Raw genomic sequence first — 17,975 nt, forward strand, 5'->3', positions numbered from 1 at the left:
GTTGCCAAATGGCATCAACTTAGTTAAGTTGATGTTGTACTAGAGATTCTCTCTTAATGCTATTAATCGAAGATGGCGGTCCTGGACCACTGCCTCGTCTACGGCATTCTTGACCTTCTCTAGACCATGTTTGATAACACCCTACTACTAAGTATTGGTTACGGTTAAGACGATTAGCAACTTCTCTGAATGAAAAACCACCTACACATAATCCGATAATGCGATTTCACTCAGTTGATAACTATCACGTTGCCGCACTTAAAACGCAAAAAAGAAAACAAAAACAAAGAATTTCAACCAATACCGAAATCGACTCAATTTTTCAAATATATACATTCTTGATAATTTCAATTTTAACAACAAGTGAAACGTCTTATTTTCAATGACTACTAGATTATTTTCAATGAATTTTCAATCAATTACAACTTCTACTTAGCTGAACATTTCTGCCAAGTTTGATCGCAAAATTCCAATGCCTTCTTGGTGATGAATTTTTGATAATTTTTCAATGATTCTTCAGAAATAACACAGCAAATTGTTAATACAGCAGACTCAACGATTGATCCTCAGATGACCCATCCAATGAAAATAATTCAAGTAGTCATAATCGTAGATCGTTGAATTCAAATTGACAAGATTGTGGCACGTGTTCAAGCTTGAGGGATAATATGACTATGAAATATCAATATTATAGATTCTCAGAATCAATATTTGAATAATTAAACTGCACAAAGAATTATGGATTTATACCAAAAGAAGCTATATATAAACAACTTGAAATGAGTCAACTCTAGACCATAATACGCAACATCATTACACTCATCGAAGCAGTAGATTATTGACCATAAATGAAGTAATTATAACAGGTTGATCATATTGTTTCCAAAAAAGAACTAGTTCTTCTATTCATGGAAAAAAGTTCAAGTGTAACAAAAACACGATAAAGCAAAGCAAAACAAACAGGTCTTACTGATGGGTTTGAAGTCGTTCATAACATCTAAATCAACCTGTGTAAGATAAATGAGATGATAAAAGAGCTCGAGCTACAGGACTGGATTGGATTAAGTCTGTTAGGCGAATACATTCGTATATAACTCTATAAGCATTGCAAAAACCCAGCTAGTTTCACATTGGTTCTATAGTTCCAACTTTGTCATAAAATATATCAACTAATTGAAAAATAATCTGATAATGAATAGTTGCGAATACAAAAATTCAACCTGTAGAACTATCAGCGGTAGTACTTTGTAAAAAACTCTCTATTGAGTATCAACATACGAGTACAATTATGCGTTTTTATTCTCATGTTTTCTTGTCATTGGTATCCTGAGAAATTAATTTATTTGAATTTGATTCCTTCATTTTTGAATAGGAAGAAAGCCAGTCTCCAGTATGACAAAATGGCGAATGCGTCAGTTTCAATTTTTTCGGTGGGTTTTCGAGATGTACTCGCAGTGGCATTTAATATCCAGAAACTCTGACAAGACATCTCTCAACTATTTCGAAAAGTTTCATAGTAAAATGATAAAAAGTATAATATTCAATGATGGACAAACAAAAGTACATTCAATTTGCCACTATTTTATTTTTTCATTTGTATTTCATGTCATTTCTATCTATATGTAATTATCCACTAATTGATGTATTTCAAAAAGTTGAAGAAACCATGTTATGTAAATCTTAAATTATCAATATCAATAACAATCTTCGTTCAAACAATTGTAGATCCAAAAATTGTTGTGTACGGGGTGTACCAGATTCGATATCCAGAACTATAAGACTTACACCTAGTTGCAGGAGCGTTCATTCCAATTTATGTAGTAATTAAAATTTTAATCATCCAGTAGGATGATTCTATTGGCTACCTGCACCGTTTAATTGAAGATTAAATTTTAATGCAGCATTAAATTTAGAGAAAACATCTTCAAGGACCCCAATCTCTTTTTTCGAAATGATATGATATCAGAAATCAAATCGTAAATAATTTGCTTCGTTCTCGAGGTACAGAGTGTTTCTGTAGAAACGCTCGACTTAAAGAATACCTGAAAAATATAGGGTCCCCCTTTTAAAAAACGCCAACTTTCCTCTGTATCTCTGAAACGATAATTAAGTGCTATGATTTGTTATGAGTATCACAAAAACTATAAAAATTACTGAAAAAAATGTGTTTGAGTATCTCGAACAGAAACAAAGATATAGCGAAATATTTGAATTAGTCAATTTTTAGAAATGCCCTATTACTCGAGAGTGAATCAAGATATCTATGATCTGCTTTCTGATATCTTATTTCTTCGAAAAAAGGGATCGAGGATCCTTAAATATTTTCTCATGCTTCCCGAGGTCCTTTCAATGAGTATCGAATTTGGGACACCCTGTGCATATATAAATTCTCTTCAACAATGAATTGATATCAAAAACGAGATACCAAATCCTTTCTGATATTATGATATAAAACAAAATAAATTCTATAATCCCATTTCAACGTTTAGGATAAACAAATGGAATTGAATATGGCCAGGATTCGGTCCTGGATTCAAGGTGTGTATTCATTCATTTTCGTGAGTAATTATTGGTAATTTATTTCAGGATTTTTCTGGAACTCTATCACAACATTATTTACAACATTCGATTAGTCAGCTGGAAAGGGGACGTATTTCCAATTACTCCATTAGGAATGATAACACTTCTGAAGGAGAACGCTTATAAAGTAAGAACGTTATATTTGATACGACAATGAAACTTATACTTCGAATGTGATAGTTTCCCTTTTCTGTACTTAAAATCAAAGATGAAACAGCTGAATGAACCAAAATCCAAAATGAGATTATTTAGGGTATTTAACAAAAACTGTTCACATTCCAAATTAAGAAATACCTAAAAGGAAAAAACCTCTTAATACACGACTAAAATTTTTATTGAGATTTATTGAATGAAACGTTAGAAAATGACATTTCGCATATTGGAAATGAGTTCAGACCAGTTTTTATCCAATGGAGCTTAGTGTTATCAGGTATTCAATAAAATTGTAGAAACAACAAAAAACTAAATAATAACTCCTAGCAGATGATAAACTATAAAAATTTCAAAGTTATCATAGAAAACTGCTTTTCATGCAAACTACAAGCAAACATTTTTCGAAGATCTTCTTTCTTTGGTCTTAAAATAGGCTTATCCAATGACAAGCATTTAAACAAGTAGAAGTCACAAGTTTATGGTTCAAAAATAATCAGAAAATAAATTACGTTTTTTTACCAATTGAATTCGAGATCACATTCATTATCAGTGCGTCGAACCTTATTGTTTCAGACCATTCCCATTCAAAATTCGTAAACTATAGATATTGAAATGAAATAATATAGCAATATATTCGCAGATAATTGCTCAAAAATATATTTCAGCATGTACATCTTGAGGCTGGAAAATATGTAAAATTTGATATTTTCCAATGAATTTCATGAAGAGGTTTTGACCTTGAAAACGGTTATGTTCCTGCAGGAACTTAACATCGAATTGCAATAGTCAACCTCATTGGATTCTATAAATATAAAACATGAATGAAGATATAACCACTGAATTTTCAAATCACAAGTTCCATGGAAAAATGAAGAGAAAACTTGAGATTTATATTATTGTAAGTAGGTATTTGTAGCAGAAGGTACATATAGAAAGTCAGAAATAATGAATAAGTACAAAGCCATGAAAGTAGAAACTGGTTCAAGTTATCCAATCGGCATTAAGGAATAGTAGATTGTCATTAAATATTTGAAATAAATGACAATGGCAAAGACAAATGAGTTTCATGAGTCATGAAAGATTTATAGGCGAATGTAGTCCAACACTTTGATTCGAATAAGAATTTGATTGAATTCTGACTGAAAGTTGAACAAAAAAATTTGTTGGCTAAAATATTAGTTTCTTTTGATAATCAAAGAACTCAACCAAGTATTTTCATAATAAAGGACAGTTATTCTATTTTCACTTCTAATAATATAAAAAATAATTACATACTTCACTTCACAGTAACTCCTTCAAATTTTCACATTATAATTAAATAAATTTTTCATATCATAACAAAATTTGAATCTTTTAAGGTGCTGATGGTGTGATCAGGGTAATTCATTCTATTTTAGATATACTCTCGAAATCTTTACTCGGAGGATTTCTCCTGATGCAATCATCATAAAAATTTTCATGCAATTTAATATTGCTATTCTGAATTCAAGATTTCTATATCTCTTTAAACTCTATAGATTAAATAAGTACTTATGAAATAATCAGAAAAACAGCATTTCGAACAGCCATATTTATTGAACCTCTAGTCTGATTTTTCTCATTAACAAACTTTACCTTCCCTAAAAATTACAAGTTTCTAGGTTTTCCATTCGAGAGTTATTGTATTTGACCACAGATTAACCATTAGTAAGTCATATCTCATAATTTAAGATTAATACCGGAATAAAATCCGAAAATTCAGACATAGTGACGAAATGATCTGTCCAAGGAACGAGCGCTGAAAAAGTTGAAAAATGCGATAATCTGCAAACCAATATACCAACATTGTCAGGGTTGTTGGTAGGAGCATCTGTTATTTCAGAGGACCGAATGTACCGATATGAGAGGAAAATATTTTCTGTGAATTATACCTTCCATTTCCAAAACCCACGCAAACTAATCATAGTCTGAAAAATATTTATTCGACCCAGAATTGAACACGAAGATACCATTTTCGTATAGGTGAAAAATCAATAGGGTAGAATGCTCATCTGTGGGAAAAAATCTCGTGACCTATATCAAATGACCTCGTGAATGTTTGAGTATTTCAAGAATAATATTCTCACTGATCATAATCCCCTAGGCAATATCGATTATTCTCTGCATACAGTTTATATCGTGCTTTTATACCGTTTTGCTGACTTTACCCTCAGAATTCATCTAGGCAGAATGGATTCATACAGAATTTTCACAGAAAGAATTGAAGCAGATTTAATATCATTGGACACGTGTGGTTTCTACTAAATATCCAATAAGTCATTAAGAATATTTCGAATCCCAAAAAAGTTGATTAAATGATTCGACGTAAATGGTTTTAGAAACCTTCTGAGAAAACTGTCATTAGGGAACAGGATAAGGTTATATCCTCTTTTTCGTTGATAATTTTCAATTATAAACCCGTGAAGTCGTTTGGAGAATGATGAAATGAGAAAAAAAATGAATGTATGTTCGCCGTCCCAAAGTTAATTGAATGAAATTCGGCAGAAAACGTTGCGAACTGACCTTATGATTTATTATTTCCTGTGTTGTGAAATAGTATATTCTAAAACAAGTTGCAGAATGGGCTCCTATTCCAACTCGAATGCGAAATTCGAAAACGAGCGACGAAGGAACGAGTTTTGGAACGCATGAGTGTTGGAATTGCCTTCTGCAACGAGTATTAGACGATATTTTCTCTATTTCAGTCAAGTTTTGCGAAATACTGTCGAAATTCAATGAAAAATTCAGATTATATATCCTAGTGACTTGTGTATTGTATCTTGGCAGTTGGTGTGACTGTTACGAAAATTGACAGATTACGGAATTTGAATATGAATCGTATGTTTCGAATTTAGACATAATTTACAATTACACATTAAATTCGTGAATTATGTCTGACGAAATCGATTTAACACTACCAGAATTATGAGAATTTGTGAATATGTAGCAAATCATTTCTGTATATCCCCAAATTATATTATATTGACAATTATTGACGTTTGTTGAAATTTGATAGGATTGGAAGTCAGCATAGACAACCACAAAACGAAAAATATATCTGAAAACGATGCTGTTATGAGTTCATTACAGCACTGTTTTTAGAACTGTAATGAACTCATTACGATACAGAAATAGAGAATACGATACTACACGAGAAGAAAGAAGAATTGAATAGCGTAGAGGTTAAGCTCGATATGATCGGTTCCGAAATTTCTTAAAATTAAATGTTCAGGAATACAAAATGCCTTATTACTTATAATTCATATTTTTTTAATTAAATTTATAATTGCAACTTTTCTCTAGGTATCCCAAAATTTCAAGTTTCTAGATCTTTCCGGTCAAGAGTTATCGTGTTTAATATTTTCTATATTCTGCTTGGATTTTCTGATGACGAAATGTTGTAATAAGCTTGAAATATTCATATACAGAGTGTTGGGAAAAACTTCAGGAGGTGAAAGTACTCATCAAAATAAGGAAAAAGTTCTTTGAAACAAATGTCCGAAAATGCTTCCTTTTCAAAGTACAGAAAGAAAGAAAGCCATCCAGTCTTCATTTTAATCATACATTTTCCGCGATAACGTTTAAAGGCTTCGGATGGCTGTAATTTTCTTTGATTTAGTTCATCTTTGATATTTTTGATTGATATTGTTAGAAGTTATTAACTAGAGACGAGTAATCTCAACCCTTTCGAACTGTATGGGTGGGAAGCATACTGCCAGATCCCGAACAAAACATGAAATACGAAACATTTCGGAAAATATTCATTTAAGGCACAACATGTTACAACAAAAAATGAAGATTACTCACTAGGCTATCCGACAGGTGAAAAAAATTCAGGGAATACCATTCGAATAAATGGACTTATTGACATTTTTCAGTTTCAAAAAATTGCAGTATCTTTCGAACCACCTGAAGAGTGATCCGAAATATTCAGAAGACTTGAAAACTTTTCGCAAATTCAAAATAAAATCTACAATTATCAATTACGTCAACAAAAACACAGATGAATAATGACAAGTGAGGTATTTCGAAATAATAATTGCATGGAGAATAATCTTCACTTTTTTTTCATTTTTTTTTAAGTGAGAATGCACAATATTTATATCACAATCATAAGACTGTGATATAAAAATTATGCATTCTCAATTAAAAAAAAATTGGGTGGTATCGTGTTTTGCCACTTTCGGACCACCCTGTAGACTGTAGAGTCGAAAATAATTTGAGCTTATACGCTGAGTACTTTCGATTCCGACGATTGCGTCAAAATTTGAATCATTCCCCTATAGCCCAAAATTTCCAAGAGTTATCGACCGATCAAGCACTATTGACGACCCTGTATATGAGTGCACAATCGATAACTTTGAAATTTTGATGTTTAATCATGGTTATAATACCTGAATTAAAAACTCATCTGAATTCAGAAAACCAAATTATGCCTCCATACAAAAGAATTTCATTAGAAATTTGGAACAAATTGCCACAAACATTCAAAACAAGACCTTAAATTGTAGAAAGAAAACTTTGAACAAATTTTTATATGGAAAAAACTACGTGTGAACAAGATCATGATTGAGAAAGACTTTAATGAAAAGCTGTTTGAAGCTGGCACCCCCAAATGCAAATTTGGGGTCAAAATTTCAGGATCATTTGTCCATCGTAGGTCCACGTTTGTGCACCCTTTTTTTTCATTTGTCCAGGCACCGTTCGAGAGATATAAGGAAATACATACATCTTTTCCGTTCATTTTCTGAGCAGCCCCCCCAAATTGCAAAAAAACCTCCAGCGTTAGTCCGCTTTTGTCCACCCAATAATTTCATTTGTCCACCCCCAAATGCGAATTTTGAGCTCAAAATTCAGGAGTAATATCATCAATTTTTTCCGAAGAAAATCGAAAAAATTTTTTTAAGTAATACTTTACAAGAAGCATGAGTGCTGGTGGCAACAAAAATCCCAGTCGGATTCTAGGATTTTTACACCTGCTCGAATGCTTTTTGTTAAAAAAAAAACGTCACTTTGCATTGTGTTTTTTGATTTTTTTCAGGAAAGAATAAATTCCCGAATGGTATTTGACATGACTATTTCATGAGACCATAATTACTCGTTATCAAAGGTATTGTGGGGACAACAGTTGCCAAGTTTTGCCGCGGATTAACTCGAAAAAACTGCTGACAGATGTTGTCATACAGTTTTTCTATCTAGAAAACATTTGTAATTCAAAATTGAAGGTTTGTGATTGGTATAAGATGAGGGAAATAATCGAATTAAACAAAGGGCAATTTTTATCATTAATATTTTTATGTATTCTGAAAAAGAGGGAAATTGGTACCTATCAGTCTATCTGGTCTTCTGGGCGATATAATAAAAAACAAACTCACATTCATCAACCTATGTTTTAATGAATACCAGCCGACCGTTAGGTACAGATGTCTTCGAATTCACGTCCCCATCCTGTTTCCTCCTCAGCAACAGTCACGACAGACTGTTCCTGCCCTTATGTCGAACAAGAGAACTCGTTTTACCCTCTTTTGAGGCATCGCGCCAAGTAAATCGGTTCCACCTGAAAGAAACCAAGGGCAGGTGTAATTCCTACGGACGCCACGGTTCCGCATGCAATTTTGAAATTACTTTCCCACAAGAACGAACGCTGTTTCTCATAGGAACATAGGAAGGCGAGAGAATCTTGAACGAACAATCGACGAAAGTTGTGTACTAGTCCGCGTAGGGTTCCGTATAGCTATGCTATACTTAAGTTGGTTTTTATTGAATGAAACGTATACAGTGTGTTGCCAGTCGAAAATTTCATATGAACAAAAGCTCTTAGGACTTTCCTTGAAAAGATACACGCTTCCAAAAATAAGAATTTTTTTTTCATTTTTTTCTAGAAATTGCTGGAAAATTTGCATTTTATGATCATACTCTATCAATAAAACAAAGCGACAGCCACCTGCTAAATATTTTCGATTCTATTTAGAGAAGATCCGTACATACACAATGTTGTATTTTATGTTTTTACTAGGAAACTATTGCTTTTACAGTCACCATACAAGTGTTAAAAAGTTTTTGAATGAATCATTATTTATATTGAAATAATAATAACAAGAAAATAATCAAAGAGAACCTTTCGATTAGTAAAATACGCCCACAAAATATCATTTCTTCAATTTTCCTGCCATTTAGAGAATAAAACTCATTTATGATTCAAAGTATTGTCCATCGCTGTCCACTTCATTCTCTCATCTTTCGGGCAGCGTACGAATCCCGCGATGAAAAAACTGGTCATCTGTTGAAGCGATCCACGAATCGATCAAATTTTTCACTTTTTCATAAGACCAGAAATGCTGATTAGCCAGGCCCTGTACCATCGATCGAAACAAGTGATAGTCCGAGGGAGCAACGTCCGGAGAATACGGCGGGTGGGGTAGATTGTCCCATTTCAACGTTTCCGAGCATATCTTGACCACTTTCGCAGCATGGGGTCGAGCATTGTCATGGTGTGAAATCACTTTATCATGTCTCTCGTTGTATTGAGGCCATTTATCTTTTTCTTTGCTCGGCTCGAACGCATTAATTACGTTCGATAACGATCGGCTGTGATTGTTGCAGTCGGTTTTAACAACTCATAATACACTACGCCGAGCTGGTCCTACCAAATACTGAGCATGACCTTGGAACCGTGAATATTCGGTTTGGCAGTCGACGTGGACGCATGGCCGGGATATCCCCAAGATATTCTGCGCCTTGAAATCATCGTAATGAACCCATTTTTCTCCAGCCACAATGCGATGCAGAAATCCTTTCCGTCTTTTCCTTGCAAGCCGCTGTTCACAAGCAAACAAACGCTGTTCAACATCTCTCGGCTTCAACTCGTACGGCACCCAATTTCCTTGTTTTTGAATCATTCCCATGACTTTTAGGCCTTTTGAAATGACTTGTTGTGTCTCTCCCAATGATCCTACCAATTCTTGTTGCGTTTGACACGAGTCTTGATCAAGTAATGCCTCCAAGTCTACATCTTCGAAAACCTTCTCTCTTCCACCTCAATGCAGGTCTTCGACGTCAACACCATTCTTGAAGCGTTGAAACCATTCTCGGCACGTTCTTCCACTTGTCAATGTTGTTTCGTTCGAAAATTATCATTTTTACGGATGGCCATTACACATATATCACATATTCGTCATATTTATCGTTTGAGACCATCCCCGCTTCAAATGGTATTCTAAGAAAAATTGAATGTAGGAAAGAGTAACTAAGAAAACTTAAAGAAACGTTTATTTTTCTTTCTTGAAAAAAATTTGTAAATTTTAATGAAAAAAATCCGTTTTCCAAAACACAAATTTAAATGCAAAATTTCCTTCTTCGATGATGTGGTGCCGATTCATAATTGGATTATCGAAAGCGGAAACATTGAGGTTTCCAAACATACATTCATTATTTTTATATGCTCCTGCTTGGTTTTCTCAATAAAATGACACCAAAAAAGTGATGAATCACATTGGGTTAAAAGTATCATTCCATTTTTTTATGGTATGTTACTTTGCAAGTTAATTGAGAAATTGAATCCATTTATGCGAAATTTCATAAAAAAAATTACATAAATACGAATTTGAACAAGCATACGAAAACTAACATCACCTCAATGCTTTTCTCATTCAACCTAATATGGTTTCATCTGACAATTTTCTCTTCCAAAACTCACAAAAACAGTCGATGAAAAAATTAAAATAAAATTCTCTGCAAGTACTCATTTTTAAGATTAGCGATAAAGGAAAAGGAAAGAATGATACCTTCCTATATTTTCATCGACTCAAATGAAAGTTACAAGACTGTCTAGAATTCTTTCAATCCATTCGGAATGTTTAATCCTCCTGATCAATCACTGATTGCATATCACGAAATGAAAAAAGTCCTACTCCCGAATCAGAATGATTGGATTTGCTTCTTTGTTAAATCATTTGTTACGTGTTTTCTGGTCGGAAGAATGTCCAGTGCCGTTACCAATCCCGAATGGATGTCTATTGATTTTTTTTTCGACCATTCAAGTTCTCGGATGATTACAACCGTGGCTGAGAATCAATTGGGCGAAGTAGATGAGAATCTCCGAGGTATGAATCGAAACGATGATTTTCGGAGAATTTTTGTCGGGCAATTACTCGAAAAATAGCAGAGATAATTCAGCAATTACCTTAATAATCCGTTTCGGAAGTCTGATGGCTCAAACTGATCGTTTTTTCGAATTGAATTATTCGATTGAAGAACGCAATAACAATGAGGTTCTTGAAGAATTATACCGGCACCTAGTGGTGGGTTGTTGATGATGTACTGCTTCGTTATATACGGTTTTTCGACTGGCCAATGGATCAATTAAGGCTTTGGGATGGTGATTCGCATCACGATGAGATTTAATTGAGTATAACGAATGCTTGGAAGATAAATCTCATTTCAGTTTATTGTTTTCGATATAAATCTTTTGGAATAATTTGAGAAAAAACGGGAAAGGAACTACACGAATTTCTTGAGCTTCCACTTTTTCATCTGTCCTATCTGGCTTTTACTAAAAACCAAAGTGAAATTCAACAAAATAAATAAGAAAAGCACTGACCTGAAATCAGGAACTTTTGGACGCTCGTGCATTTATGACGCATATGAGCCCTTGACGACCACTTTTATCGATATACAATTATGTGGACTGATAAAGGGAAAATTGAAGTGACCATTCATTATTACATTCGAGAAAGGCTGATCCAATATAACGCTTCTTTGCTTTAGAGTGGTCGTTCTATAATGTCCTAAGGACACTCAACGTGCTTGTTCTCGAATCTGTAGTACAAGGCTCTAGTGAATTTCTTTTGTATTCTTTTGATCTGATTAACGTATTTGTGTTGAAAGAGCTAAAAAATCAGGGTTGGATATTCGACTATACTGCGAACCAATGAAAAATAAATTAATTTCATAGTTTTCTCACTTATGATTTCTGAATGCACGTTAAACTCTCAGAATGAAAACGAGTATTCTGAAAAAAGCATCGGATCATAACTTCGAATCCAGATATATCAAATTTTTCGTACTTTGTCCAATTTCAAAAATTCATAAAAACGGAATGTTAGATGTGACAACTTTGAGTGATACCGCGTTTTGAAGCTGAGTTTATGTACTTTTCGAAAATATAAACAATTATTTCAAAATCTGAAATACAAAGTGATATTTTCAACCTGGACAAGTTAAAGGAGAAATGATGAGTCCGGTCCTGGAATATTGAAATGATTAATATATCTCCGACTTGAACTCGGCATGTGGCAATAACATTTCAATTTTCAATAAATTCCGCTGTAGCTTTCTTAGGAAAGGCAGAAATTAATTTTTTGCAGTCAATCCGTACTCACCCAGTCCTTCGCTACCTCTGGTAAGAGTATGTACAGTTACTCCGGGGACACCCTGTATACCTATGTATACCTCCAATTATGGAATTGGCGCATAAATGAAAGATCGCTCAAAAGCTCCTGACTTCCCGTCAGTTTTTCCCTCAATACTCCATTGCAAATTTTGCTATTAGTAGGATAAGTTGCCATGGTCTCTATTATTTTCCATTGCAAAATATTAGCGTTTATGTGTCAAAGAAGTTTGGTGTAGTAAAAATCTATTCGTCGACTTTCGTAATTTCGATATCAAATATGCACCATGCACTGAAAGGCTAATTGTCGAAAATGTCAATTCCACATGGACATTGTCGATTTCAACCGTCACTGTTTCGATTGACCAAGATCTCAAGATTGAACAAAAAGCCGTTTGGAACCATTTGCATAAGGCTGGTCGATCTATGGGTACCGCAGGAGTTAACGCAAAAAAAAATAAATGGACCGAATTTCCATCTGCTAATCCCTGCTGAATCGCTAAAAAATCGACCCTTTTTTGAAGCGATTGGATTGCGATTGATGAAAATTGGATCACTTACGACAACGTCAAGCGAAAACGGCCGTAGTCAAAACGTGGTGAGTTGGCGGAAACGGCCAGAAAGGTTATGCTGTGTGTTTGGTGGGATTGACAGATAATTATCTACTAAGACCTGTTCCCCTACGGCACAACTGTTAACTCCGCATCGTACTGTCAACAATTGGACCGTCTGAAGGAAGCAATCGCCCAGAAGCGGCCAGCTTTGGCCAATAGGCGAGGAATTCTGTTCCATCAGGACAACGCCAGAACAATAATGACTCGCCAGAAGCATCAGAAGCTTGGTTGGTAGGTTCTTATGCATCCACCTTATAGTCCAGACCTGGCACCAAGTGATTACCATCTACCTATCCATAGCGAACAAATTTGCTGGTGAAAAATTCGCTTCAACAGAGGCTTGTGAAAATCGACTGTCTCATTTTTTTGACAATAGTGACGAAGGCTTCAATAAGAAAGGCATAATGATATTACCTTCTAAATGCCAACAAGTTAACTAACAAAACGAGGCATATTTGACCTAAATTGTATCATTCTAACTATGATAATTAAAGCCTTGTTTTTCATGCAAAAATAATGAAGTTACTTTTACTACACCCCTCCTATCAGCGCTTCTTCATTTTGATTATCAATTAAAAACTTCTTACTTTCCCCTCAAACAGTTTGCAACTGAATCAGTTTATAACCAAAGATTATCCAATAAAATATGGCGTTTAATCCAATATGCAATTAATTCCCCTCTGCATTTTAAATAGCGCCTATCTTATATCGAAATATCAATTAATCCGAGTTGACATTGATTGAACTTCAATCAACTTTTTAGACAATCTGCACAGTTATGTCACCAGTTTTGTTCGTCTTATTTTTGCACAATTAATAACTGCGTCGCTGTTTACGCGACGTTGAAAACAAGGTCGTTGCAAGAACGGCATTCGCGTTAGCAAAAGAACTGACATTCCGATCACTGTACGACAGGAAATGAGTCCTGGTTGCGCATTTTTGATATTGCATAATCGAATTAATTTGTTATCCCCATTGGAAATTTATTATATAATACCTTTACTTAATTATTGAAAGTAAACGGCTCCAGAGAGCATTCATACTAACGGTTCTACACTTGTTTATAACAGAAGCGGGCTCTTTCCGTTTTTACGGCTAACTGATTCCGCTGAGGCAACCTTTTGTTTTCTATCGTGACTATCGAAAAAAACGCCTCAAATTTCACACAATGGTTTATTATCTGTTCTTATTTCACAGAATATCTCAACTATTTAGAAAAAAATGACTGACGTAAAATCAGGAGTTTTTCATCACTCGTTCGCACCCTTAGAGACCACAGAATTATGTACAGGGTGGGCAAATAAGCGAGGTAAGCGGCTATATCTCAGGATCCACTCATCGTAGAGACTTGCGGTAAAAATTTTTACCTCTAAATTGTACAAGAAAACACACTGGAAATTGTTTTGAAGATCATATCTCTACCGCTAGGGGGCGTAATAGCTACCGTCAAGTAGAAAAATGAATTTTACTCGAAAATAATTCATATGAAGTTGAAGAAAAAATATCATCACTGTAATCCTCGGAAAATTCTCTATCTTTTTGAATTGTCACTTTTGATTTTACGACATCAAATAAGGGTAGGTGAAAGGGAGAAATCTGACTGATTGAAACGCCTGTAACTTCAGTTTGGATCAACATTTTTGAGCCAATTAGATCTCGTCTGAAAGATAATATCTTGTTGATTGAGGACAAAATATGGTCATGATAAATTTGTTTTGGCTGCTTTCTATAGGGGACGCTAAGTCAGAAGTTCATTGTTTTGTTCATTTTACTCCGAAATTTCAAATGTAATGATAGGATTTTCTTAACAGAAACAGAAATTTCATCAAATTTGCATGAAAAAATCTGAAGGTCGCAAAGCGATAGTTTCAGGCGTTCTGAAGTTATGGGCGAAAGAAGATATTCTTCAACTGATTGACTGCAAAAAACCGAATTGTGCCTTTTTAAGTTCTGACAGAAACAGAAATCTCATCAAATTTGTATGAAAAAACCAAAAGGTCGCAAAGCGATAGCTCCAGGCGTTCTGGAGTTATGGTGTGTTTTCTTGTACATTTTAGTGGTAAAATTTTTTACCGCAAGTCTCTGTGATGAGTGGATCCTGAGATATAGTCGCTTACCTCGCTTATTTGCCCACCCTGTACATATAAATATAAATGGTGATAACCTGGAGAACGGAAGGTACGATTTTATTGAAAATTTTTCTAACAACCAATCAAATTTTATCATTTTGTGTCATATGAAACAATTTCATCCAATCATGTCAACCATAAATGTAGAGTAATAAACATAGATACAGGGAGTATACGCAATTTTTACATGTTTTACATGGTTAGATCACGTTGTCGGATTGTGATATATTTTCAAATCCACAATTTAACTATATCGTTATGAATGTATATTATATTGAATAAAATATATTTATTTGAGTGATTCCCGATAAAATATGCAAATTTGAATATTTGGAATCCGATATTGTTTCTAATTGTCGAATTCATAAAAAGCAGAATAAATATTCTGAATTCTTGGATTTCAGCAGGTAGATACGATAATGATAAATATCATCATCGTATCTACCTGCTGAAATCCAAGGTTTGGCGACTTTTGATCTCCTAGTGTCATCGGTTATTTCACGTCGTTTGGCGCGCTTGAAGTTCATTTTCTGAATTTCTGATATATTTAGGTACAGTAGAACCTCGATTATCCGTGCGCGCTTTATCCGGGCGGCGGATTCTCCGTGCGGCATTCTGACAAGTGCAGCAGAGGTTGGCACGACACGTGTTCGACTCGGGGAATCCCCTATTTATGTATTCACTTATTAGTTTCGCCACTGACGCTACTTCCGTCTGACTCGTTTAAACGCGAACACAAAATGCAGCGTACCGGTGTTAATCAAAAGCGTAAGCGCAATGTTTTAACTATTGAACAAAAAATGGAAATTTTGAAACGATTTGAAAAGAACACAAGTGTTGCTGTGTTGGCTACAACATATAACATTGGAAAACAAACGGTTCGTGACATTATAAAGAAGAAAGCCGAATTACAGAGCTTTGTAGCAAAAGCTGATAGTGCAAAAGCTATTTCGGACAGGAAATCTCTAAAAGGGTCTACATTCCGAGAGCTTGACGACGCTATGACCAGGTGGTTCTTGCAGAAAAGATCAGAAGGTGTTCCAATATCAGGACATATGTGTGCTAGGCAAGCTGAAATGTTCCACAAGGAGTTGAAAATTGAAGGAAACTTCTCAGCATCCTCTGGTTGGCTATACAGGTTTAAAAAACGTCATGGAATACGAGAATTAGCTGTTCAAGGGGAAAAATTAAGTGCAGATAATGTCGCCATGGTTGAATTTTGCTATGATTTGGAAAATCTTATAAAGGAGCACGACTTGAGACCTGAGCAAGTCTATAATGGAGATGAAACTGGACTTTATTGGAAAGCAATGCCGCGACGAACACTTGCTGCAGGCTCAGAAAGTAGCGCACCAGGTTTCAAAGTAAGCAAAGACCGTGTAACAGTTTTATGCTGTGCAAATGCATCAGGAACTCATAAGCTTAAGTTAGCAGTCATCGGAAAATCCAAAAATCCAAGGGCTTTTAAAAATGTAAAAACATTGCCTGTTGATTATTATAATCAAAAGGCAGCTTGGATGGATAGAGTAATTTTTAAAAAGTGGTTTTTCGAAAAATTTATACCTCAAGTTGGAGATTATTTGCAAGAAAATAATCTTCCTCCCAAGGCTGTACTGTTACTGGATAATGCACCATCGCATCCTGATGTTGAACAACTGAAGTCAGCAGATGGGAACATATTTGCAGCATATTTTCCTCCGAATGTAACATCTATTGCCCAGCCAATGGACCAAGGCGTTATAGAGACAATGAAAAGGCTTTATAGAAAAGATCTTATGCTTCAAATGTTGGGAGAATGTGACTTTATGGAGTTTTGGAAACGTCTTAATTTGAAAGAAGCAATTTATGCTGTAGCTCGCGCCTGGAGTGAAGTGAAAGCGTCTACAATTAAAAAAGCATTTTATAAAATAATGACTTTAGAAGATATATCAGATGAGAAAGGTATTGAAGACGATAATGACTTAAATGAAGGTGAGTTATCAGTCGGAGACATAACATCTATAGCTTCCCATATCAAAGGTTTGGAAGAAATAGACAAAGGAGAAATTCAGGAATGGATAGATTGTGATGAAGAAGAAAAAGGTTATCAGATTGTAGATGTCGATTATTTGAATAATCAGACGTCCGCAGAAACCTCTGATGAAAGTAGTGATGACGATGAAAATAATTGCGTAAAAAAAATAAGTCATCGAGAAGCAGGGGATGCAGTAAATTTACTTATCCAATATTTTGGAGATCAGCCTGGAATTGATGATATTCTTGAGCTTCAGCTTAGAAAAATGAAGGAGATTATAAAGTCTAAAATTTACGAATCCCAAAAACAAACAAAAATTAGTGATTTTTTCAAGTGATTTTTCAATGTGACATACATATATACATTGTTCAATGTACGTTTAGACATTATGTATAAATATTGAAACTGTTATTTTTTGTTACATGTATCTAGCATAACGTTTTTTTTCTTTGTTTTACACATGGCTTTGTCTAAATAAATGATTGAAAAATTAAAACAAGGTCTTTGGATTATCCGTGTTTTCGATTATCCGGCGAAGGCTCGGTCCCGACTGGCACGGATAATCGGGGTTCTACTGTATTTATTACAATATATTTTGAGTTAATATGAAACATGATTCACTATGGGACATAAGAAGTGCGTTCTTTGTGGAGAACCACGCGAATTAAGTTAAATATTGTATCACTGATATGTTTTCATTTCCGCGCGCTTCATGTCAAATTTGATAGTTCATGTTGGGGACAAAATATGCTTAATGAAAATGACATAAGCATTGCCCTCAGAGTAATAAACATAGATAGAGGGAGCATATTATGCTCCCTCTATCTATGTTTATTACTCTGAGGGCAATGCTTATGTTCAAAGTATAACAAACTGTAAATACGCTGATCAAAGAAGAATTCCCAGAAATACAACATACAGTCAGTGGATTTTTGCTGCCAACGAAAATATAAATTGAATGAATATTGAAGCCTAAAATAATTGACGTTGATACTAACAATTCATATTAGAGAATAATAATAAATAATAAGAAAAAAAGACGGGCAATAAAGAAGGAACGGTGAATACAATTTGGAAAG

The 17,975-nt window shown here is 34.5% G+C and overlaps 2 protein-coding genes across 3 annotated transcripts in view; one reads left to right on the forward strand and one right to left on the reverse strand.

The window, feature by feature from the left end:
- The window catches only part of LOC123673671, a 121,380-nt gene that overhangs the window by 92,386 nt on the left and 11,019 nt on the right, over positions 1–17,975 (reverse strand). The window lies entirely within an intron of this gene.
- Positions 15,607–17,371, forward strand: LOC123673672 (jerky protein homolog-like). The gene has a single exon (XM_045608265.1). It carries the CDS (start codon positions 15,623–15,625, stop codon positions 17,231–17,233), a length of 1,611 nt encoding a protein of 536 aa, XP_045464221.1. The 5' UTR covers positions 15,607–15,622; the 3' UTR covers positions 17,234–17,371.

The sequence above is a fragment of the Harmonia axyridis genome, chromosome 2 (assembly GCF_914767665.1).
Source record: "Harmonia axyridis chromosome 2, icHarAxyr1.1, whole genome shotgun sequence".
Taxonomy (NCBI): Eukaryota; Metazoa; Arthropoda; class Insecta; order Coleoptera; family Coccinellidae; genus Harmonia; species Harmonia axyridis.

Coding starts and splice junctions, on each gene's coding strand:
- LOC123673672 (XM_045608265.1), top strand. CDS start 15,623: ATGCAGCGTACCGGTGTTAATCAAAAGCGTAAGCGCAATGTTTTAACT.